Source organism: Enhydra lutris, unplaced genomic scaffold (assembly GCF_002288905.1).
Source record: "Enhydra lutris kenyoni isolate GAN:26980312 unplaced genomic scaffold, ASM228890v2 scaffoldscaffold33, whole genome shotgun sequence".
In the NCBI taxonomy this organism is placed as follows: domain Eukaryota; kingdom Metazoa; phylum Chordata; class Mammalia; order Carnivora; family Mustelidae; genus Enhydra; species Enhydra lutris.
The window spans coordinates 5,275,702-5,302,593 of record NW_019154117.1 but is presented as its reverse complement, the minus strand read 5'-3'; the positions used below and the strand labels follow the sequence as shown (position 1 = coordinate 5,302,593).

Here is a 26,892-nt window from a genome sequence, read left to right as displayed (position 1 = left end):
TTCTTTTTGGTAAGTCTGGCCAGGGGTTTATCAATCTTATTAATATTTTCAAAGAACCAGTTCCTAGTTTTGTTGATTTGGTCTCCTTTTCTTCTAGTTTCTATTGCATTGATTTCTGTTATGATCTTTATTATTTCTCTTCTCCTGCTGGGTTTCGGCTTTATTTGTTGTTTTCTCCAGCTCCTTTAGGTATAAGGTTAGGTTTGTCTTTGAGACATTTCTTATTTCTTGAGAAAGGCTTGAATTGCTATATACTTCCCTTTTAGGACTGCCTTTGCTTCATCTCATAAAGATTTTGAAGAGTTGTGTTTTCATTTTCATTTGTTTCCATGAATTTTAAAAAATTCTTCTTTAATTTCCTGGTTGATTCATTCATTCTTTAGTAGGATGCTCTTTAGCCTCCATGTATATTTGGTGTAATCTTAGTCTTTTTATATCAGTTGAGATCTGATTTGCGACCCAGTGTGTGGTCTATTCTGGAGAATGCTCCATGTGCACTCAAGAAGAATGTGTATTCTGCTTTAGGATGAAATGCTCTGAATGTATCTGTGAAGTTCTTCTGGTCCAGTGTGTCATTAACAGCACTTGTTTCCTTGTTGATTTTCTGCTTACATGATCTGTCCATTGCTGTGACTGGGGTGTTAAAGTCCCCTACTATTATTGTAATATTATTAATTAGTTTCTTTAATTTTATAATTAAGTGGTTTATATATTTGGTTTCTCCCAAGTTAGGGGCATAAACATTTATAATTGTTAGATCTTCTTGTTGAATAGACCCTTTTATTATGATATAGTGTCCTTCTTCATTCTTATTACAGTCTTTGGTTTAAAATCTAGTATATCTGATATAAGGATGGCTACTCCAGTTTTCTTTTGATGTCCATTGGCATGGTAAATGGTTCTCCAACCCCCTCACTTTCAGTCTGGAGGTGTCTTTGGGTCAAAGTTAGTCTCTTGTAAGCAGCATTTTGATGTTTTTTTTTTTTAATTTTTTTTTTTATTCTATCTGAATCCCTGTGTCTTCTGATTGGAGCATTTAATCCATTTACATTCAGAGTGAATAGTGAAAGATATGACTTTAGTGCTATTATATTATTTGTACAGTCACCGTTCCTGTAGATTATCTCTGTTCCTTTCTGTTCTTTGTTACTTTTGGGTTCTCTACTCAGAGATCCTCTACTCAGAAGATCCCCTGTAATATTTCTTGCAGTAGTTTAATGTTCACAAATACCTTTAGTTTCTGTTTGTCTTGGCTGCTCCTTATTTCTCCTATTCTGAATGATAGCCTTGCTGGATAAAGTATTCTTGGCTGCATATTTTTCACGTTTAGCACATTGAATATATCATGTGCATCCTTTCTGGCCTGCCAGGTGTCTGTGAACAGATCTGTTGCCAGCCTTATATTCTGCCCTTGTAGGTTAAGGACCTCTTGTCCAGAGCTGCTTTCAGGATTTTCTCTTCATCTTTGAAATTTGCAAGCCTCACTGTTAAATGTCAGGGTATTAAGTTATTTTATTGATTTTGATGGGGGGGGTGTTCTCTGTGCCTCCTGGATTTGAATGCCTTTTACCTCTCCCAGGTTAGGGCAGTTCTCTGCTATAATTTGCTCTGGTATACCTTCTCCACCCCACCCCCCCCCCCCGCCCTTTTTCTGGGATCCCAAGTGTTTCAAATATCATTTTGCTTTATGGTATCAGTTATCTCTTGAATTCTCTCCTTGTGATCTCAAGTAATTGTTTCTCTCTTTTTTTCCAAGGTTCTTTATTTTCCATCATTTGGTCTTCTATATTACTAATTCTCTTTTCTGCTTCATTTATCCTTGCAGTTAGAGCCTCCATTTTTATTGCATCTCTTTAATAGCCTTTTTAATTTCTACTTGATTAGATTTTAGTTCTTTTATTTCTCTAGAAAGAGATTCTCTGTTGTCTTCTATGCTTTTTTTCAAATGCAGCTAGTATCCTTATAATCATTATTCTGAACTGTAGTTCCAACATCTTACTTATATTATACTGATTAGGTCCCTAGCAGTCAGTACTGCCTCTTGTTCTCTTTTTTGAGGTTAGTTTTTCCATCTTGTCATTTTGTCCATAGAAGAATAGATGAACAAGAGAGCAGAATACTAAAATGGCCATGACGACCCCAGAGAAATATACATGAAACGATTCAGAAGAGACCTGAAACTGAAAAAAAAAAAGAAAATTAAGAGAGAGAGATTATAATCAGACAGTTGAACAGAACAGAGCAATACACTGGATTCTGTGTGTATTTTATTAGAAAATTAGATCCCAAAATTGTAACAATAGAAAAACTTATATATGTATAAAAATAAAATTAAACACAATGAATTTTTACAAAATGAAAATTAAGACAAAAAAAGAAAACAAAAAAAAGAATACAGACAGGTGAACAGAACAGAGCAATATACTATATCTGAGTATATTTTGGTCAGTTAGTTAAACTACATTTCAAAATTGTAAAGAAAGAAAAATTTATGCATATACAAAAATAAATTAATTACAACAAAAGGATAGAATGTAACTGTAAAGATGAAAATTTAAAAAGACTTTAACAACAACAAAAAAAGGAGTATGATCAGACAGGTGACTAGAACAGACTCATACACTAGATTCTAGGTGTATTTTGGTCTGTTTGTTAGAAGTAACTACATCCCAAGATTGTAAAGAAAGAAAAATAATTTGAACTCTTTTAGAGCTTCCTTATTATCTTTGGTTTTATGACTGTTTCTTTTTATCTGTGTAAATAAAATTGTTTTTATTTATTTTATTTTATTTTTTTAAAAAGAGATTTTATTTATTTATTTGACAGACAGAGATCACAAGGAGGCAGAGAGGCAGGCAGAGGGAGAGGAGGAAGCAGGCTCCTTGCTAAGCCGAGAGCCTGATGCGGAGCTCCATCCCAGGACTCTGAGATAATGACACCCGAGCTGAAGGCAGAGGCTTTAACCCACTGAGCCAGCCAGGCACCCCTATTTATTTTTTTTTTTTTTAAGATTTTATCTATTTGACAGACAGAGATCACAAGTAGGCGAGAGGCAGGCAGAGAGAAGGGAGGAAGCAGGCTCCCTGCTGAGCAGAAGGCCTGATGCGGGCTCGAACTCAGGACCCTGGGATCATAACCTGAGCTGAAGGCAGAGGCTTTAACTCACTGAGCCACCCAGGTGCCTCAGTAAAAGTGTTTTTAAAACTAAACTTTATCTCCTCTCAGAAGATTCTTTTACTGTGAACCTAGACATGTTTAGTACCAGTGAAATTTCTTCTTCTGTTTTTAAATGTTTTTTCTTTTCTATGTTCTTTTTCTTCCTAATGGAACTCTTAGAGTTAGACTTTCTTGATTATTTCCCCCTCTTTCTTAGTTTTTTGCTCATATTTCTCTCTCTTGATCTGGGAGACCAGGAGTTTGTCAAATTTGTCAAATTCAAATTTGTCTTCTAAATTATTTGATATTTTCTGCTGTATTATTCAGTGTTTTCGCGGAATTGTCATTATTTTTTTGTGGTTAACTATTTTCATTCTCTGATACTTTTTAATGATCCTTTAGTGATGCTTTATGTTTTCAAAATATTCTGAATCTCTCTGAGGATACCAAGGAGAATTTTTTAAAAATTTAATTCAATTAGCCAACATATAGTACATCATTAGTGTCACATGTAGTGTTCAATGACTCATGGTTGCATAGAGCATCCAGTGCTCATCACATCACGTGCCCTCCTTAATGCCCATAACTCAGTTACCCCATCCCCCCACTCATCTCCCCTCTGTAACCCTCAGTTTGTTTCCTAGAGTCAAGAGTCTCATGGTTTTTCTCCCTCTCTGATTTCCTTCCATTCAGTTTTCCTTCCCTTCCCCTATGATCCTCTGTACTATTACTTATATCCCACATATGAATGAAACCATATGATAATTGTCTTTCTCTGATTGGCTTATTTCACTTAGCATAATACCCCCCAGTTCCATCCATGTCAGTGTAAATGGTAGGTATTCATCCGAAGGAGAAAAAAACACTCTCTTCCCGGTATTATGTTTGTTTCATCTGGAGTCGGCTGTTTTGCTGCTCATTTTGGCCCTCTTCTTCCATGCGTTCTTCCTGTCCCCCTTCCCCCTAATATGTGATGATCCTTATCACTCCATATTTATGCTTTTTGTATGTGTATGCAGACTATTTTTAAATACCCCCTTCTGTATGTATTTTAAATAGAGTATTTCCTCCATTCTGTTGTGTCTGTCATCTGTTCCTATCTACTTTTTATCTTCCATCAGTTCTTTGAAATTTCTGATTTTGCTGATAGCACTGTTTCTTATTTTTCCAAGCTCTCATGAATTTTGTCCCATGTACTTTTCATTTTACTCCTTTTCATCCTTTTGGCTATTCTTGCTATCTCTTTTGCTTTTACATCTATTATAAATTTCACTGTCTATTATCATGCTTTTAAATAATTGTTATTGTCTTTTTAAAAATTTAAGAAAAGAAAGAAAAATAGGATGTTATACTTACCCACATATTTACTATTTTTGAGTTCTTCATTCCATTCTACAAATCTAAGTTTGCATCTGGTATCATTTGCCTTAATCCAGAGACCTTTTTTATTTAAGCATTTCTTAAAGTTTGGGGGCGGTTTTTGGTGATGTGTTCTCTCAGCATTCATTTATCTGAAAACATATTGGTTTATCTTAAATTTTAAAGGTCGTTTTTGAGATGTCGGTTGTAAGTTTTATCATGGCTCTCTTGTATGTATGTGGCTACTTTTCAGATTTTCTCTTTGATTTTTAACAATTTTATTATGATGTAACTAGATACGGATTTTTACAAATTGGGGCTATATGAACTGTTTGTATTCGTGATTTGAGATATTCAGTTTTAGAAAAAATTTAGCAAATATTTTTCCAAGTATTTCTTCTGTCTTGTTCACATGTGTTGGATTGCTCAGTATTGTAGAGGTCATATGGTTTTTATATCTTCATGCATTTATCTTTTAATGTGAGTCTATTACATTTGTATCATAGTGAACAAATTTTATAAAATAAATTCAACATTTGGATTTGCTGTTATTCCTTTCTTCATATTTTATCTCTTGACTCTCTATAACATTTTTTCTTTATGTTTAATAAGTTTCAGTTGACAGTTGTCTGTTGTGGATGGTATCTTGTATAAACCGTGGGTAATGTGGATTTCAGTCCTTCTTTGAAGTGTAGAGCTTTGTTGTAGCAGGTAGTTCACCCTGTGGGGGCTTGGTGTTAGGCTTTGTTAGGACTGTTCATTCCAGTTTTGTCCTTACTTCTGATATGTGGCTCTTATTCCTCAAATGTGCCTTTTCTGGAGTGTCGGTGAAAAGGGTAGGATATTTACCAATTCCTTCTGCATTCAAACTCTGATTCCCCAGGACTAGGTAGCTAATGAAATCTCTTCCTATTTCTTTTAGGTTCCTAGTTATTGCCTCTCCCTGGGCTTTTTGGATTTTCATCCCATGCATGGGAGTTCAGGAATCAGCCCCTCTTTTTTCCCAGGATTTCTGCCTTTGATTTCTTTCTGATTTAGCAGCTTCCTTGATTCTTCCAGCCAGTAAGATTACAACTTTGTATAAGAACTCTATCATCTTTTCCAGCAACCACTTGGGCACTACGAAGACTTTGTAGTTCTTCAGGATAAAAGATGGAAGAATATGGACCTCATTCAGTGTTTTTCCTTTGGTCAAGGGTCATAGCTCCTTCAGTTGCTGTCTGCTTTTGTTTGCTTGTCAATATCTTCAATGTTTTTTAAGGACAGTTTGTTCTAGTGTTTGTAATTATTATCAGTAGATTGTATGGGTTTGTATAGGATATCAAAAGCATCCAAATAGGAAGAAGTAAGTATGTATGTGTACACACACACACACACACACACACACACACACACAGAGGAGGAGGAGTATCAGCCTTAAAAAAAAGGAATACACATTATTTGCAACAACATGGAGAAACCTCAGGGGCAAGTAAAATAAGTTAGAATGACAAATACTGCATGGTACCACTTACATGTATAATTTTTTAAAAAAAGTCTAACTCTAAGAAACAGATAGTAGAAAAGTCTTGCTAGGGACTGGGATTTGGGAGAAATTGGTAAAAGGCTATATAGATTTTCAGTTATAAGGTAGATAAGTTTTGAAGATCAAATATAACATGGTGACTATAGTTGTGAACATTGTATTGTATAATTTACATTTTCTAAGAGAATAGAAATTAAATGTCCTCACTGGGGTATAAAAAGTACCTTCATGAGGTGACAGGATGTGCGAACTCAGTGCTAGGGAATCATTTCACAGTGTATACAATGTAAATCATTATATTGTATACTCTAAGTATGTTCCAGTTTTGTCAATTATATTTCAGTATGGTGGGAAAAATATTTTTTTCAAACAAAGACTAAAACTTAAAAATCGTTAGGGCCTCACTGAGAGACCTACTAAAAGACACACTTCAGTAGAAAACAAAGTCCAGAAGGAAAGTATAGGATCCAAAACAATGGTGAGGACAAATTGATGAAATGCTTGCATATTTGCCCCTTAATGGCTAAGAGTTCATTTTAGATGATGTTCTCTGAGTAAAAAAAGAGTATAATAAATTAAAAGAAAATTTATAAAAATTTTTATTTTTGAACAAATTAAAATTGTTTGAATTTGTGTATCCACTTGCAGGTAGACTTCACAAATCTTGTGGTTTTAACAATTGCCAGTTTCTTGTTTCTCGTTTCTCTACTGGAAGTCCCCAGTTATTTGAAGAACTAAGTATTAAACTCTAGTGTTTTCTCTAATTTAATAAGGTCCTTATAGTTAGATACAGAGCTGAATTTCACCTTGCACTTCACTTAATCATCGTTTCTCTTTCCTTTAATGTCTAAACTTAGTATGGTGCTTGGCACTCAGTAAATGCTGTATGCTGTATGTTTGCTGTTATTTTCCCCTTTTTCCTTCACATGGCTCTGCTCATGAGTTAAATGAGTACATCTGTGGGAAAGGTTGTGAGATTTTTAGCTCTTTCTGATGTCAGTCTCATGTTTAGCTGCTAGCTAGATGCTTGTGTAATTGCCCTACTTCATTTCCAAACAAAAGTGTGTAAAGCAGCAGTCTTGATTCTCCTTACCTGCCAGTGTCAAGGGGCAAAGTCTTCATTTTCTCATTTCCGTGAGTGGTATTATAGATCTCCTAAACCTGAAATATTCACACCATCTAAACCTGAAATATTCACACCGCCTTTTACAACTGGCTTTAAAAACATTTTTTTTTTTTAGTATAGTTGAAACACAGTGTTGCATTAGTATCAGGTGTACAGTATAGAGATTCAGCATCTCTATACATTATGCTGTGCTCACAAGTGTAGCCATCAACACTATTATATTATTGTACACTATTATAGTATTACTATGTTCCCTGTGCTGTATCTTTTATTCCTGTGACTTATTCATCCCATAACTGGACTCCTGTCTTTTTCTATATTCAGTTAATTACCAAGTTGCATGAATTCTTGCTGTTACATTACCATTCATGATTCAACTGTTAAAGTTTCACTTCAGGATCTTACCTCTACCTGGACTATTGAAGTCGCCTTTTAACTGTTTCTGATTTCAACTTTCTAATTCATCATTGACCGTAGGATAAAGTTTAACTTCTTTGATCTGATCTATTTATTTGTATATTTATTCTTAAGTAGGCTTCATGCCCACTGTGGGGCTTGAACTCATGACCCTGAGATTAAGAGTGGCATGCCCTACCAACTGAACCAGCCAGGTGCCTCTTAAGTTCTTTGATCCGATACTCAGATTTTTCTTAATATTGCACTATAGCAATTAGGATTGCATTCATTTACAGAAAATAAGATGTCTGGTGGTAGATAGGTGATTCTTGACATTGATTTGGATGCTTAAGTTTGCTAGGTCTTTTATTCTCTTGGCATTTCCTTCCCGGTTGCTCCATGGTTTTAAAATGACTGCCCTACCTGGTATTTATGCTCAGAGGCAGGTAGGAAGAAAATGAAAGGGGAAAAGCAAAAGGCAAAAAGGAAGCCAAGTCATCTTCCTTTTAAGGACGACCCCTAGAAGTACCACCCAGTAACCTCCACTTAAATCTCATTTGTTGAAACTGGTTCACGGGGCTATCCATCTGTGGGAAAGTACAGTTCTTTGGGGGTATGTTGCTCTTCCCAACAAAACTGGGCTCTATCAAGGAGGAAGGAAAAATGTTTTTTGGGTATGTAGTTGCAATTTGCCACAAATATTTTTTTTTTTATTCCTTTCCTAAATGGTATAACTTCTCAAATACTGTACTTCAGGCCAGTAAATTAGAATTGATCTTGTACCTTCCTACTTCTCAGCACAGTTCTACTCTCTCATTTATACAAATCCAGTCTGTTGTACAGAATCAGTTTTAAATGTGACCTCTCTAATAAAACTCATCAGTTTTTTTTTTTTTGTTTTGTTTTGTTTTTAAATTTTATTTATTTATTTGACAGAGAGAGATCACAAGTAGGCAGAGAGGCAGGCAGAGAGAGAGAGGGAAGCAGGCTCCCTGCTGAGCAGAGAGCCCGATGCGGGGCTCCATCCCAGGACCCTGGGATCATGACCTGAGCCAAAGGCAGAGGCTTTAATCCACTGAGCCACCCAGGCGCCCCTAAAACTCATCAGTTTTAACCCAGTTTGAAATGTTATTTACCCCCTCCAGACATCCAATAAGCAATTGTCATAGTAATTCATTTGTTGAGAATTTATGTTGTCTAGTGGGATCTCTTCTGTCCTGTGACTAGTTTTGTTTGTTTTGTTAATATTACATATCTGTATTACGTTTCCTCAGTTTAATTGGAAACTTCAGCTTTATGGTCCTTGTCCACAGGAAGTTTATAATCTCAATTTCTCTCACTATGCTTTGTATAGTGGTACACAGTATTTTTTCAGTTAATGAATTTAACAAAGTCACTGCTTTCAGTGAAGCCTTCTTTATATATGAGGGATGCCTTATCAGTATCACTTCATTTTGTAATTTACTGTTTTTTTTCTTAACAGGCAAATGTTCTGAAAAAAACTCTGCATGGGGATGGCTTGCCTTACAATGACAGAAATGGAAGGAACGTCCGTATCTCCTGTACATCAGAATGGTGATATTCCTGGAAATGCTAATCCGGTGAAGCAAATAGATCCACTCCTGCAGGTGTATCTTTATCATTCTCTTGAGAAAGCTGAAGGAGAGTATCTGAAGTTTCCAACTGGGGAGTATGTTGCAGAAGAAATTTGTGTTGCTGCTTCTAAAGCTTGTGGTAAATATTTTTAAAAAATTATTTTCTCCTTTTTAATAGATTATCACTTCATTTATGCTCCTATAATACAATGTGCATGTATAATGTATTATTTTTTATTTTTTAAAATGCTTATATGGCAGTGTGCTTTCAAAGAAGAGCTGCTAGGGCTTGGATACCTGCATGCTACCTGGTGCTGCCTCACAATGAGGGCTCTGCAGGTGCTGAGCTCCTCGGTTGCCCAAGGTGCAGCTCTGTAAGTGCCTGGTGCAGCAGCTGCCCGCCATATGGTTCAGACAGCAAACTTTGATGGGGTGTGTTGTTTGCAGCAGGGGAGAGTACACAGGCCCAGTGAGAATGGCTGTCTCCACCTAGATTTCAAAGGATGGAGCCCCCCAAATCCACAGGGGCTGGGCAGCCGGGAGTTTTGGGGCCAACCTCTGGTAAACAAGGACAGAAACCTTGTCCCAATGTGTCCTGTAGGCAAGACCTCTGCCCTAGTGGGCTGGGAGAACAGATTGTCATGTCAAAGAGGATTATTCTCAAGCCTTGGATCTGTTAGAATTTGCCCTGTTGGGTTTTAGACTTGCTTGGGACCGTAATTCCTTTTTTTCTGCTTCCTTTTGGAACAGAAATACCTATCTTATGGCTGTCCTGTCATATTTTGGGAGCATTTAAATTGTTCGAGTTCACAGATTCACAGCTGGAGGGCAGTTTACTTAAAGATGAATGAATGGTACCTTGAGTCTCACCCAAATATGATTTAGTTGGTATTCAGATGAGTCTTTGAACTTCAGACTTTTGAGTTGATGCTGGAATGAGTTAAGATTTTGGGGCTGCTGGGATGGAGTGAATATATTTTGAATGTGAAAGGATGTGAATTTTGGGGTACCAGGGGCAAAATGGTAGGTTTCTGTCGCTATGTCTTCATGTCTCCTTATCTTTTTTTTTCTGTAGTTTTTACTCTAGAAGTTTTATTTGTATTGCTTTTTAATAATTTCCATTGCCTCATCATGTTCATGTTTTGTGCTACCCTTTTTTTTTTTTTTAAGATTTTATTTATTTGTTAGAAAGAGAGAGAGACAGAGCGCGAGCACAGGCAGACAGAGTGGCAGGCTAGAGGCAGAGGGAGAAGCAGGCTCCCCGCTGAGCAAGGAGCCTGATGTGGGACTCGATCCCAGGATGCTGGCATCATGACCTGAGCCAAAGGCAGCCGCTTAACCAACTGAGCCACCCAGGCGTCCCTGTGCTACCTTCTTTACTAGAGGGAATATATTACAGTACCTGATTTATCTGTCATTTGTAGGTATCCTTCTACTGATTGATGATTCTTCTGGTTATAGGTCATATTTTCCTGCTTTTTTGAATGCCTACAATTTTTGATTGGATGCTGGATATTGTAATGTATATTTTCAATTTACATTGTTACCTGCTGGATTTTGTTGTATTCTTTAAATAGTGATGGACTTTTTTCTGGCACATGGTTAGGTAATTGGTGGGTGGTTTACTTAGCTGCTTTTGAGATCTCCTCCTTTTCTTTCTTCTTCCTTTCATTAATCCAATATTTCTAGTACATTCACAGAGCCATGCAACTATCATATCAGTTTTCCACCCCCAGAAAGAAACCTCTTACCCATCAGAAATCATTTCCCATTTCTTTCCCAGCTCCCAACAACAAATATACTTATTTCTCTAAGAATTTGTTTGTTTGGAACATTTCATATAAGTGGAATCATGCCATATGTGGGGTTTTTTTTTTTTTAATTTTTATTTTTTGTGACAAGGAGTTGAATTCCTGAGTCATACTGTGACTTTGTGCCTAACGTTTTGAGGAACCACCAGAATATTTTCTGGGCACCTAAATCATTTTACATTTCCACCACCAGTGTATGAAGGTCCCAATTTTTCTATGTCCTGATCAACACTTGTTATTACCTGTCTTTCTGATGAATGACACTGGTGGGTGTGAAGTGGTATCTCATTGTGTTTTTTTGAAAAAGTTTTACTGATAAATGATCCATATTTCATACTTTTAGAAAGGGTACATTTCAGTGATTTTTAGTATCACCAGTCAATTTTAGAACACTTTTTCACCCCAAAAGAAACTCTGAGCTTATTGACTATCACTGTCAAATCCCCTCATCCCTCTCCAGCCTCAGGTATCCCTTAATCTATATTCTGTCTCAATACATTTGTTTGTCTAGGTATTTCATATAGATGGGGTCATATAATAGGTGACCCTTTGTTACTAGCTTCTTATACTCATATGATAGCCGATTGCCATGAAAATCTTTAGTAAAAGTTGAAAGATTTTTATGATTTGAAGAGAAACCCCAGAATAGTCTACTCATGCAGTTTTTGTGAAATTTATCCATACTGTACCATCTGTCAGTACTTCATTCTTTTATGACTGGATAATATGCTACTGTATGGATAATGCTACATATGATTTAACTGTTGATCATTTGCTGGACATTTTGGCTGTTTTGATCTTTGTCTATCATGAATAATGTTCCTGTGAACATTGTATACAAAGTTGTGTACAACATGGACAGATGATTTAATTTCTGTGTGTATACCCAGGAGTGGAATTATGGGTCAAATGGTAAATCTATGTTTAACTTTTTGAGGAACTACCAGAGTATTTTCCAAAATGGCTGCACCATTTTTTTATTCATACCAGTATGCATCAGGGTTCTGATTATTCCACATCCCTAATGACACTTGTTGTTATATGACTTTTAAAACTTATATCCATTCTAATGGGTATAAAATAGTATCTTATTGTAGTTTTAATTTTTTTTCCTGATTACCAATTCTTTTGAGCATCATTGCAGTGGTTATTGGCAATTTATGTATCTTCTTTGGAGAAATGTCTATTCATATCATTTGTCCCTTTTTTAAAGGTTTTTTGTTTGTTTGTTTGTTGTTGAGTTGTTAATAGTTATATTTTCTAGATACAGATCCTTTATCAAATATATGATTTGGAAGTCTTTTCTCTCATTTTGTGTTTTGTCTTTTCACTGTCTGGATCTGGTAGTGTCCTTTGAAGCAAAGATTTTCCATTCTAATGAAACATTTTTTATTTATTTTTGTTGTTGTTGCTTGTGTTTTTGTGTCATATCTAAGAATCTGTTGCAAAAATCCAAGTTCTTGAAGAATTGCCCCTGTAGTTTCTTCCAGGAGCTTTATAGTTGTAGTTTTGCTTCACTTTGAGTTCGTTTTTGCAGCTGGTTTGAGGTAGAGGTGCAGTGTCACTCTTTTGCATGTGAATGTCTGTGTGTTAATGACTTCTACCATTTTGTATAGTGTTTATAAGTTTCGTCTATGTTGTACCATGTATTAGTACATTATTCTTTTATGGCTGAATAATATTCAGCTAAATAGTATCAAATACATGGTGCAAAATGGATGAACCTTGTAAATATTATAGGAAGTGTTAAAAGCCAGTAACAAATGGATATCTACATTCAAATCCCAGCACCATTTGATGAAGAGGCTATGATTTCCCCACTCAGTAGTCTCAGAACCCTTTCAAAGTATCATTTGGCCATAAATGAGTGGGTTTGTTTCTGGATTTTCACTTCTGGTGTCTATCTATCTCTCTGCATCATTATAGCTTTGTAAAAAGTTTTACAATCAGGAATTGTGAGTTTTCCAACTTTCTTATTGTTTTTCGAGATTGTATTTTTTTTTATCCTTTTATTAGATTTTGTGTTAGAGTTTTTGTACTGTTCTTTTAGAATTATCCTAGATATCACAATGTACATTTTTGGCTTATTACAATCTTAAGCTCGTATGTTATAATTTTCTAAACAATTCAAGAGCTTGAGAGCAGTTCAACTCCATTTACTTCTTTTCACTTTTGGTACTATTGGTATCATATGTTTTATTTCTGTAGACATCATAAACCCCACAGGGCACTTATATTATTGTTGCTTTAATAGTAATTCTTTTGTATTTACTCTTTCCTTTGTTATTTATTCTTTCCTCCCATGCTTCCACCGGACATCATTTTCCTTCAGTCTAAAGAACTCCTTTTAGTATTTCTGTATCACAGGTTTGCTGATGACCGATACCTTCAGCTCTTACTTGTCTGAGAATGTCTTTTCTTTCTGATTTCTTTTTTGAAAGATATTGTCACAGGGTATAGAATTTCTGGTTGGCTTTTTTTCATTCAGTATTCTCAATATGTCATATTCATTCATTGTCTTTTGGCTTCCCTGGTTCTTGTTGAAAAGCTACCTATTAATCTTTTATTTCTCCTTTGAAGGGAATATGTTTCTACACTCTGGTTACTTTTAAGATTTTTCTTTCTGTTGTTCATCTTTAGCAGTTTGACTGTGGTGTACCTATATGTTGTTTTCTTTGTCTTTATTTTGCTTTGGGCTCTCTGATTTTGCTGAATTTGTAGGTCAGTATCTGTTTAGCTTTGGAAAATTCTGGGCTATTCAGTTACATGTAAATTAGGTCTGTTTGACAGGTCTTAAATGCCTTTTATACTCTCTTCAGTTATTTCCATTCTGTTATTTTCTTGTCCTTCAATTTGGGTGCTTTCTGTTGACTTGTTACTGTGTTGACTAATTCTATCTTCTATAGTATATTGTGTGTTGTTAAATCCATCTGTTGGTCCACGGTTTAGTAGTATCAATATCACCAGGGAAGTTGTTAGAAATGCAGTATCTCGGGCCCATCCCAGAATCAATGAATAAGAAACTATCTTTTTCAACAAAACCATGCTTTTCAAGGTTTTTAGCAAAAACCGTGGAAGCCAAAAGACAGTCTCCAGGTTGTTATAGGGATAAACATTAAATTTTGAAAAGTACTGGTATGGCTCATTCTAGCTTATTCAGTTAGAGAGAACAAAAAACCCTATTTATTTACGTAGTTTATGAAACCCAGTTAAGATATACTCTTGGGATCTTTACAGTGGAACCCATGTTATGTGCCATGTACTTTGCCAAGTGCTTTATTCAGATTATAGCATTTTATCCTTCCAGCTATCTTATGAACTCAGTTTTCTGTCCTTAATCTTAGTTGATGAGGTATAAGCTTAGATTAACTACCACAAGTTTACCTAGCTAGTAAATGGCCGAGCTCAGACTTGACTCATATCAGACTCTAAGCTAATGGTATATAGATTATCACTGTTTAAACTGGGATCCTTTCGAGGTGAAAAGATAGGCTATTAATGATTATGCTGGAACAGCAGACAAACCAAACCTGTCTTGGTCCAGCCAGGTTATATGCTCCTCCTGTCTGTAGTTCTATGCTGTATAGCACCTCTCTTTTCTTTTCTATTTAGCTATTTTAGCTTCAGGAGCATTTACAGCAGATCCTTTATGAATATATACATTTTATGTATTCTGCTTACAATTACATAGAAGAGCTAAATCCCAGTGTGCTTTCAGTTTATACATTATCTCTTCAGAAGCCTTCATTGAAGTCTTTACTGCATTTGACTCTCTCTCTCTCTCTTTTTAAAAAGATTTTATTTATTTATTTGATAGAGAGAGAGATCACAAGTAGGCAGAGAGGCAGGCAGAGAGGTGGGGGAAGCAGGCTCCCTGCTGAGCAGAGAGCCTGATGCGGGGCTTGATCCCAGGAGCCTGAGATCATGACCTGAGCCGAAGGCAAAGGCTTAACCCACTGAGCCACCCAGGCCCCTTCATTTGACTCTCTTGATAAATGTTTTTACCTCTGTTAAAACCAGAGCTGAGTAGAAGTTAAAGTGAAAAAAAAAAAAAAAAAGGAATTTTACTTAATAAACCATTTTATTGGGAGGATATTCCAGTATAGAAGTGGTCTTGACTGAATGACTACAGCCTGAACGGGTGGGGTTTTATAGCCAAGGAAGAAGATCAGCAGGGGCATTGGTGAATGGAAAATTACTAAGAGTAGACATCAAGTCTGGGGGGATTCAGGGTTAACCAGCCTAATACGATTCTGCCATAGTTAGGCCAAGGTGCTCAGTTATCATCTGGTTGATAATAGGGGTTAGATATCAAAAGTGTGGAACTTTTACTCAGTGGACTTAGCAGGATTCTTGCTAAAACTTGGTTCTGTGCAGAAGAACATGTATGAGCCTTGTTGGGGAGGATTCAGAGGAACCTTTCTAAAATCTGGTCAAGCAAAGAATATTTTTCATCTCTCCCCTGTACTTCTTTGTTTTCTTATGGTCTTTACTATCATTTCACTTACCCTTTGGAATTGTAGTTCCCCAGTGGCATCTCTGAGTCATCTGCTACAATGTGAGATCCTTAAAGTTGGGCACTATTTTTATTTTTGTATTTCCTATGGCCCTCTTGTACTTACTATGGAATAGGGACTCTGTTGATATTAACAGATATTGATCAGATATGATGACTGTTCTTGCTCTAGAATGATATGGAACTGAATCTCAGTAATGATAATGGCTTGGAAAATAATCACATTAAAGTGCTTTTAATAAATAAAAATACAAATAATTTGGACTTGGTGTATAGGGAAAGAGTTAAAATGACTGAGGTTTCTGTGTAGTCCTATTTTTTCAATATAATGTATGTTTCCAATACAATGTCATTGCTTTTTCAACCCAATTAACATGAACCAAGAAAAATGATATAAGTATTAATGTATAATTGCCATTTTGGAATAAGATATCAGTGTTACTAAACATCACTGTAAGCACTATGTTTTGTTACTTGTTTGCAGGGTGACTTAACTTTATTTATTTTTTATTTTTTTATTTTTGGTGTGTATCCCCTTTTTTTCTGACCCTTTTGTGCCAATTTATATAGATCCATTCATTTTCCTATTTTGATACCTGTAATTAAGGTATGCAGTCCAATTTGAAGGAATCATTATTCATTCTTTTAAAAAATACTAGTGATTCATAGATATGAACTCACTTTTCCCACTTTGTATGATTGTGCTCTTGTTTGAAAATCATGACCATTGTCTTCTTTTAAAAAATCCCTGTTATCATATGCTTAGAGTAATGGTTCCATATACAATTTTGTTTGCATGATTACATTTAAACTAAATGCTATTTTTTTGTTAAGATTTTCTTCCCAGTATTTTCTCTTCCCAAGGCAATTTTGTATCAGGTCCATTAGGGCCCTTTCCTGGGCATTTTTATCTTCTGCTTTGTCTCTTATATACCTAGAACACTGGCTATGTGAAGCATTTCATGGGGAGAGGTGAGGTGGTAGATAGATAGATAAAAGAAATAATATGTGCAAGGCTCTGAGACGTGAGATTATCAAGAATTTCTTGAATTCTTTTTTAAAAAGATTTTTCAAGGGGCGCCTGGGTGGCTCAGTGGGTTAAGCCTCTGCCTTCGGCTCAGGTCGTGATCTCAGGGTCCTGGGATCGAGCCCCGCATCGGGCTCTCTGCTCAGCAGGGAGCCTGCTTCCTCCTCTTCTCTCTCTCTGCCTGCCTCTCTGCATACTTGTGGTCTCTGTCTGTCAAATAAATAATATCTTTAAAAAAAAAAAAAGATTTTTCAATGAAACAAGATGAAATCAGAGAGGGAGGTAAACCATTAGAGATTCTTAATTTCAGGAAACAAACGGAGGGTTGCTGGAGGGGAGGAGGGTGGGAGGGATGGCGAGGCTGGGTGATGGACATTGGGGAGGGTATGTGTTATGGTGAGAAAAAAATTTCAAAAAAAATTTAAAAATTAACAAAAAAAGTTTTTTCTCAGCTAGGGGCATCACGTTGCCTGATTTCAAGCTATATTACAAAGCTGTGATCACCAAGACAGGATGGTACTAGCACAAAAATAGATACATAGATCAATGGAACAGAATAGGGAGCCCAGATATGGACCCTCAAATCTATGGTCAACTAATCTTCGACAAAGCAGGAAAAAATAATCCAATGGAAAAAAGACAGTCTCTTCAATAGATGGTGCTGGGAAAATTGGACAGAATCTTTTCATACAGAAGGATGAAACTTGATCATTCTCTTACACCATTGTGATAAACTCTAAATGGTTGAAAGACCTCAATGTGAGACTGGAATCCATCAAAATCCTAGTGGAGAACATAGGCAGTAACCTCTTTGACATAGGCCACAACATCTTCTTTCAAGGCCATAGTACTTGCCTAAAAAAGACAAGTGAAAAAAAAAGCAAAAATGAACTATTGGGACTTCCTCAAGATCAAAAGCTTCTGCACGGCAAAGGAAATAGTCAACAAAACAAAGAGACAACCCACAGAATGGGGGGAGATATTTGCACTACAGACAAAGGGCTGATATCCAAGATCTGTAAAGAACTTCTCAAACTCCACACCCAAAAATCAAATAAGTCAAAAAGTGGTCAGAAGACATGAAGAGACATTCTCCAAAGAAGACAGATATATGGCTAACAGATGGAAAAATGTTCAACATCATTAGCCATCAGGCAAATACCACCTTATACCAGTTAGAATGGCAAAAATTGACAAGGCAAGAAACAACAAATGTTGGAAAGATTGTGGAGAAAGGGGAACCCTCTTACACTGTTGGTGGGAATACAAGTTGGTGCAGCCACTTTGGGAAATAGTATGGAGGTTCCTCAAAAACTTAAAAATAGAGCTACCCTAATGACCCAGCAATTGCACTACCGGGTGTTTACCCCAAAGGTATAGATGTAGTGAAAAGAAGGGTCACATGCACCCCAGTGTTCATAGCAGCAGTGTCCACAATAGCCAAAATGTAGAAGGAACCAAGATACCCTTCAACAGACGGAATGGATAAAGGTGTGGTCCATATATATAATGGAATATTACTCAGCCATCAGAAAGGATGAATACCCAGCATTTGCATCAACATGGATGGAACTGAAGGAGATTATGCTAAGTGAAATAAGTCAAGCAGAGAAAGACAATTAAATCGTTTCACTTATTTGTGGATCTTAAGGAATAGTATAGAGGATATTAGGAGAAGGAAGGGAAAAATAAAGGGGCGGGAATCAGAGGGAAGAAGAACCATGAGACACTTTGGACTCCGGGAAACAAACTGAGGGTTTTAGAGGGGAGAGACTGAAGGGATGGGTTAGCCTGGTGATGGGTATTAAGGAGGGCATGTATCGCATGGAGCACTGCGTGTTATATGCAAACAATGAATCATGGAACACTACATCAAAAACTAATGATGTACTGTATGGTGACTAACATAACATAATTCAAAAATTTTAAGAAGTTTTTCTTTACTGGACTCTTAACCTTTCTTTTCTCTTCGTCCCATCTTAGTAACTGTGGCAGTAATCTCTTGTATATCCTTCTATTATTTTTTCCTTGATCATGTAAATATATCATATCATATATGGAATGAGGGGGAAACGTAATCCCCCTCCCTCCTATACACACAGTCATTAGGATTTTGAGGTTATTATTTTATATATTGGAATCATATTTTATGCTTATTGCATTTATCATGAAAACTTATATTGTGAAAAATTTATTCAAGCCACACACTTTTGCATTAATTCTTTTTATTGAGTTTCCTAATATTCTGCTCCATGGATTGCATTACCATATTTTTAAAATTTTTCTACTCTTGAATTTACATTTTCTGCTATACTTTTAGGAGTACATTGCTGTGTTGAAAGGTTGACATTTCTAGCAATTATATAACATAGTCCCTTTTCACCTCATCCAATCAGCCCTAGATGTTATCCCTTCTATTTTTCCTAGCTGAGTGGTATAAAGTGATTATTACATAATTTTGATTTGCATTTTCTTCAATACTAGATATTACCTCCTTTCACATGTTTATTAGTTATTACTTTTACAATTGCTCTGTTGTGACTTACATCCATTTTTTTTGCCATTTTCACTTTTATTTTGCATTTTTAATCCTGATTTTTATTATAAAATATTTAATACTGTGCATAGAAGAATATAATACATATCAGTGTAGTCACCACACAGCCTTTCAAATGTATTATTTTGCCATTTTTACATTTTCCTTTGATTCATTGTTATGAAGAATTACATTAATTTTTCCAGTTAAGCCATCTCAACTGTTGTAAGACAAATGAACTTTGTCTTAATTTTCTTTAAAGAAATGTTATGGGATTTGGTTTGCTGATAATTAAAATGTTTAGGGTTTTTCTATCTGTTCGTTTATGATGTTTGGCTGGTTTTGGTGTCATAGTCAAACTAAACTCACAAATTATGTCAATTTCCCTATTCTCTCTCTCTTTTTTCTATAATAGTATACAGAAGATTAGAATTGTCTTTCATGTTTCATTGAACTTACATATAAACTTCCTCTGGGCCTAATTGTGTTTTTTCCTTTCTTCTTGTTACTTCTCTTACCCCCCCTTCCTTTCTTCTTCTTTATCTTTTTTTACATGAATATATTATGGTTCCTTTTGAAGTTTTTTGTTCTTGAATCCATTTTTTAAAGTTATATATGTTTTTAATATTGTCTGCATTTTCAAATTTATTGGCATTATCTATTCTCTTTTTGTCTTCATAACTATAATTATACTTTAAAAAATCATTAGGGTTTATCTGTTTTTTTTTTCCTTGCTCAGATTTGACAAAAGCTTATTTATTTTGTTGGTCAATATAAATAATGAGCTTTTATTTTGTTGATTCTCTTTACTGAATCTTTATTCTGTTAACTTCTATGCTTTCACATTCTTTCAGCTCTCTTAGAGATTATGCTGTTGGATTTTTTTGTTTTTTGTTTTTTTAAAGGTTTTATTTATGTATTCAACACAAAGAGAGATCACAAGTAGGCAGAGAGGCAGGCAGAGAGAGAGGAGGAAGCAGGCTCCCCGCTGAGCAGAGAGCCTGATGTGGGACTTGATCCGGGGACCCTGAGATCATGCCTTGAGCTGAAGGCAGAGGCTTAACCCACTCAGCCACCCAGGTGCCCCTCTGCTGTTGCTTTTTTTTTTTTTTAATGTAGTGTTAGATAGCAGATAATTCTGTTATTTTCTGATATAATTGGATTAAAGCTATAATTTTCCCTCTTACGTATCAGCTTAGTTATATTCCATAATTTTATTTTTATTCATCTTTTTAAAAACATTTATTTGTTTATTTTAGAGAGAAAGAGAGTGTGTATGCACGTTGGGGGAGCAGCTTCAAGCTGACCCCATGCTGAGCACAAAGCCCAACATGAGACTCTGTCTTACAACCTGTGAGATAATGACCTGAGCTGAAACCGAGTCGGCCAGTTAGCCTAGTGAGCCACCCAGGTGCTCCTATTCCTTAATTTTTAATACATGTTATTAATCATCGTTCATTATAAATACTCTTTAGTTTCTGTTATAATTTCTCCTGTGACCTGTGAGGTATTTAGAAATGTGTGTAAATACATGAATGAATGCAAGGATGCAGTTTAAAAGTTACTTTTATATTGTGTAACTTACTGAAATTATTACACATCTAGGAGTAAGCAGTTGTGAAAATTTTAATAAAAATTTTAAATCTTGGGGCGCCTGGGTGGCTCAGTGGATTAAGCTGCTGCCTTCAGCTCAGGTCACGATCCCCTGGGATCGAGCCCCACATCAGGCTCTCTGCTCTGTGAGGAGCCTGCTTCCTCCTCTCTCTCTGCCTGCCTCTCGCCGACTTGTGATCTCTGTCTGTCAAATAAATAAATAAAATAAATCTTTAAAAAAAAAAAAATTTAAATCTTTGTTGTCAGTGTGTCAAGTTGGTGTCATTTTTGTTTACAGTGGAAAAGAATGAAAACATCATTAGAATAAATATACTTTGGGGTTTTTTTTGAGGCATATGTTTTTAAATACATAGGTTTAAATATTTTTTAAATATTCATTTTTTATTTAGTTGAAGTGTAGTTAGAGAACATGGTTTGTGTGATTATTCTCTAGCACTTTGGAAGACTGTGTGTTTTCTGTGTGCTGGGAAGTAATGTGCATTAATTAATTGTGTGGCTTTGCTGTTTCATATATTTTTTTAAAAAGTTCAGTAGCCGGGGCGCCTGGCTAGCTCCCTGGGTTAAGCCTCTGCCTTTGGCTCAGGTCATGATCTCAGGGTCCTGGGATCGAGCCCCATATCGGGCTCTCTGCTCAGCAGGGAACCTGCTTCCTCCTCCCCCTCTGCCTGCCTCTCTGCCTAATTGTGATCTCTGCCAAATAATAAAAATAAATTTAAAAAATAAAAAAATAAAAATAAAAAAAATTAAAAGTTCAATAACCTTCAAACCTTTGTTAATATATCTCCTAAAAATATCTTTGAAAAACATCACATACCCTTGCAATTTAAGTTGACATTTAAAATTCTTTTTAATTTTTTAGACTTGTATTTATTTTTTTCAGTTTTTTTCTTATTTTCACCTTTTTAAAAAATTTTTTTTATTTTTTCAGCGTAACAGTATTCATTATTTTTGCACCACACCCAGTGCTCCATGCAATCCGTGCCCTCTCCAATACCCACCACCTGGATCCCCCAACCTCCCACCCCCCGCCCCTTCAAAACCCTCAGATTGTTTTTCAGAATTTTTCATTGTAAGTTTAAGTAGTGCAGAAGATATAGTTACTAGTGCACTGTGTAAAATTTGACATTTAAAAATAAAACTGCTATGCTAGTCTCTTAAACATATCCAGTGACCTCTAAACATTTCAGTTGATACCCTTATTATCAATTAAAACTACACACAAATTTTAATCGACCTTTCTGTGTAAGAAAACTAAAAAAATTGGTTAAGATGTTTTTTAAAATCTGAAATAGTTCCAGCAGTCATATTTTAAAATGTAGGGAAAAAAGATTTAATTAAGAATTCAGTTGTAAGCCATGTTGAACCAAAAGATATCAACTGCTACTGCATTTGTGCTGATTAAGAGTTGTTATTTTTAATGCCATTACAAATTAATGGATGTTATATAAATGTACTTGTTAGTATCTGTAATCATTTCTTTTTCTACTTCTTTCCTAGGAATCACACCAGTGTATCATAGTATGTTTGCTTTAATGAGTGAAACAGAAAGGATTTGGTATCCGCCCAACCATGTCTTCCATATAGATGAATCAACCAGGCACAATGTACTCTACAGAATAAGGTACTTTCTCCAATAAAGTGATTCATTTAATCGTGAAAAGGCAAAGTGAGAGAAATTATCAAACATATTTTTAAATTGCAAGGTACTTCATAATAGAGACCAGAACTTCATTTAAGATATTTTGTCCACCAGAAGACATGTTTTTATATAGTTTTTCACTAGACTGCTCTGAGCTTTTCTGGTACTCAGAGTGATGCTACTTTACCACTTATGATTATAAATTAAATTTTAAAATGATGAGAATGGCCTTTACTAACAAAATCCCAAGTGTTTGGAATATTGTTAGTTTCCCAGGAAATTCAGTGTTTTGTACAATAAAATATAATCTCACATCTCTTTTTAATAATTTAATTTTTAAAGTTGAAGTGAAGGAAATATATGATTTTGCCAGTGTTTATTTACAGCCTCATATTATTAGTTAATTCATTTCATAATTTATAGACATCTGTAGTACCAATATAGAGCAATCCAGAGATGCTTTTCTACTCAAAAGGCTAAAACAAAGAAATAAGTTTGATCTGTGGCTTTATGAAATAGATTCATTCCATTGCAGTGTCAGTGTTGCACAGTAAAAAAGCACTTGGACTCCTTCATGATCTTAAGGGAAAAAAATGAAGCCTTAAAAAAAACTAAGACTCAAGAGAAACAGCCTTAGCAAGTAGCAAATAATATTCTCAAATGGTAAGGTGTTAGAAGCAATCTCTGTAAAATCAAAAACAAGATAGAAAACAAAGAAAGCCACCACCACTGCTTCTGTTTAGGATTTTAGTAGAGTTCCTAACAAGTACAGTTAAGACAAGAAAAATGAATAAAATATTTAATAATTGTGAACAAAGAAATAAAGAGTCATTTTTTGGAGATGATATGATTGTTAACATAGATAATGTAAACAACTTTAGGCATCAGTAATAAGCATTCAGAAGAGTGCTAGATCTATATGATCAGTATGTTAAAAAATCAACTATTTCTATACTCCACATACAGAAAAGAGGTCATTTAAAATAACTAGTAGCAACAAAAAATGCAAAGTACCTAGGATTAAATCTATCCAAAGTTATATAAGACTTCTATGCAGGTTTAAGACTTTACAAAGTTGTATTTAAAAGAAGCATGCTAACATGCTACATATGATTGATAAAATATCAGTATCTTATTAAGAATATTTTTTCATTTTCTGTGTAATGACTATACTTTCTGCAATTAGTAAGTGTATCTTTTGATTTGAAAAGGTCTGTGGAGCAGAAGTCTACAGTCTTTTTCCGTAAAAGACCAGTAGTAAATATTTTAGGCTATATCATCTCTGTTCTAACTATTCAGTTCTATTATTATAGTGTGAAAGCAGCCATGACTAGTAAGTAAATGAATGGGCATGACTGTGTTCCAATAAAACTTTATTTGTAAAAACTTAACAGTGGACCAGAATGGGGCTGTGAAGCAGAGTTTGCTAACCTCTTCTTAAGAATTAAAAATTGGAAACAAACAAAGAAAAGGATTAAAAATTGGGGGCACCTGGGTGGCTCAGTGGGTTAAGCCTCTGCCTCTGGCTCAGGTCATGGTCTCAGGATCCTGGGATCAAGCCCCACATCGGGCTCTCTGCTCAGCAGGGAGCCTGCTCCCCCTGCCCTCTGTCTGCCTCTCTGTCTACCTGTGATCTCTCTCTCTCTGTCAAATAAATAAATACAATCTTTAAAAAAAAAAATTAAAATTGTTTCTCTTATCAAATTCATGTATTTTTCCTATCCTACATGCTGTCTGTAAGAGGCACACTTTACATTAAAACACACAGGTAAACTGAAAGTAAAGGATTGAAAAAGATATAACAGACCCTCAGTAACCAAAAAGGAGCTGGCGCAGCAATATTAATGTCAGACAAGATTGATTGAAAAATAAATTGTTACTACACACAAAGAAGGGACTTTTTATAATGATGAAAGAGTTAATGAGTCAGGAAAACATAATATTTGTTTATAATTGTTATAATTTGGATCTGATGACAGAACTCCAGAATCCATTAAGCCAACAACTGACAGAATTGAAGGCAAAAATAGATAATTCCACATTAGTAGTTGAAGACTTCAATATATGACTTTCAGTAATGGATAGGGCAGCTAGACAAAAGATCAGCAAGATAAAGGAAGATTAGAGCAACACTATAAACCAGCTAGATGTGCTTATATAGAATACTCCACCCATCAACAGCACAATCACATTCTGTAGGAGAGACCACATGTTAGTCTTCAAAATGAGTCTCAATTAAGTTTTAAAAGACTGGAGTAATACAAAGTATGTTCTTTGACCACAGTGGAATTAATTTCAAAATCATTAACAGAAGGAAAACTGGAAAATTCAGTAATATGTGGTAATTAACAACAGTTCTAAATAACTACTTAGTCAAAGACAAAAATCACAAGGGAAAATAGAAAATACTATGCTAGGACTAAAAATGAACATGCCCACTTGTAGTCACAGTTTAAACAGTGCTTAGGTGAGAATTCATAGCTGTGCACAGCTATGGTGAAAAAGGAGAAAGTTCTCTAATCAAGAGTATTCTACCTTAAAAAAGTAGAAAAAGAAGAGTAGAATTCAAAGCAAGTCAAAGGAAGGAAGTAATAAATAAAGATCAGAGTAGAAATAAATGAGAAAGAGGAAGGAAGACAACAAAATCAAGAAACAAAAAGTTGGTTCTTTGAAAAGATCAACACTATTGATAAGTCTTTAGCTAAATTTATTAAGATAAAAAGAAGCTGAAATTATTAAAAATCAAGAAGAGAGAATATCAATTACTGTGACATTACAGAAATAAAGACCACAGGGAACAATTGAATGCCAACAAATTACATAGCCAAAATGAAGTGAACAAATGGCTAGAAAGAACAAACTAGGAATTGCCAAAAGAAGAAACAGAAATTCTGATGGGCCTCTCATAAGTACAGACATCAAATTAATAATTTTAAAAAATTCCCACAAAGAAAAGCCTGGGCCCAAATGGCTTCAATGGTAAATTCTATCAAACATTAACAAAAATTAATACCAATTATTCACAAAAAAAAAAAAAAATGAAAAGAAAGGAACACCTCCTAACTCATTCTGTGAGTTCAGTATTACCCTAATACTAAATCCAGGCAGACATCCAGAAGAAATGAAAACTATAGGTCAGTATTCCTTACAAATACAGGTGTAAAAGTCTTCAAAATACTAGCAAACCAAATCCAGCAATATTTAAAAAGGATCAAATACCATGACAAGGTGGGATTTATTCTAAGAAATATAAGGTTGCTGTAATATCCCAAATCAATCACTATAATGCACTGTATTCATTAAAGGACCAAAACCACATGATCATCTCGTTGAAACAGAAAAAACATTTGACACAATCCAACACCCTATTATGATAAAAATACTCAATGCAATTGGAATGGAAAGGAACTTCCTCAGTCTCACAAAGTGCTTCTACAAAAATGCCAAAGGTAGTATTATCCATGATGGTGAAAGACTGATTGCTTTCTTCCGGGGATCTGGAACAAGACAAAAGATACCTATTCTTACCACTTCTTTTTAACCTTAGACTGTAGATTCTAGCCAGGGAAAAGAGAAAAAAAAAAAATGCATATTGGCAAAGAAGTGAAATAATCTCTATTTACAGATGATATGGTCTTGCATATAAAAAAATCCCAAGGAGGGACACCTGGGTGGCTTGGTTGGTTGAGTGTCCGACTTTCGATTTTGGCTTGCGTCATGATCTCAGGGTCCCAGGATCAAGCTCTGAGTTGGGCTTCACACTCTGTGGGGAGCCTGCTTGAGGATTCTCTCTCTGTCCATCCCTCCCCCTAAATAAATAATTTGTTTAAAAAAAATCCTCAGGAATTAATAAACTATTAGAATTAAGTACATGAGTTTAGTCAGTTGGAGGATAGAAGATCAATATATAAAAATTGGTTGTATTTCTCTACACTAGCAGTAAATAATGCAAATGTGAAATTAAGAAAACAGTTCCATTTGCAACAGCGTTTGAAGAAGTACTTAGGGATAAGCCTCACGAAAGAAGTGCAAAAACTATGCATTGAGAAAAGTAAGATATTGAAGGAATTTAATTATTTTCTAAAGATTTTATTGAGAGAGAGAAAGAGTGCTAGCAAGAGCACAAACCAGGGGAGCAACTGAGGGAGAGCGAGAAGCAGACTCTCCATTGAGCAGGGAGCAGGACATGGGGCTGGATCCCAGGATTCTGGGATCATGACCTGAGACAGAGGCAACTGTTTAACTGACTGAGCCACCCAGGCACCCCATTGAAAGAATTTAAAGAAACGCTTACCTAAATGGAAAGATAGCTCATGTTTATGGATCAGGAGACTTAATACTGTTAAATGGAAGTACTTCTCAAATTGATCTGTGTAGTTAGTAGTCTCTATTGAAATCCTAAATGTCTTTACTGCAGAAATAGACAAGTTGATGGTAAAATTCATAAAAATATCAAAGGGATTTGAAATAGTCAAAACACTCTTGAAAAAGAACAAAGTTGGAAGATTTACACTTCCTAATTTCAAAACTTACTCCACAACGGTAGTAATTAAGACAGCGTGGTATTGGCTTAAGGATAGGTACATAGGTTA

At 35.3% G+C, this 26,892-nt stretch overlaps 1 protein-coding gene across 1 annotated transcript in view; it reads left to right on the top strand.

The window, feature by feature from the left end:
• Nucleotides 1-26,892, top strand: part of LOC111153517 (Janus kinase 2) — a 150,052-nt gene that overhangs the window by 50,543 nt on the left and 72,617 nt on the right. Inside the window, exons 3-4 of the mRNA XM_022512573.1 lie at nucleotides 9,046-9,296; nucleotides 22,159-22,282. Of these exons, the coding sequence (XP_022368281.1) occupies nucleotides 9,071-9,296; nucleotides 22,159-22,282 (350 nt within the window). The 5' untranslated portion in view covers nucleotides 9,046-9,070. The remainder of the gene's footprint in view (nucleotides 1-9,045; nucleotides 9,297-22,158; nucleotides 22,283-26,892) is intronic.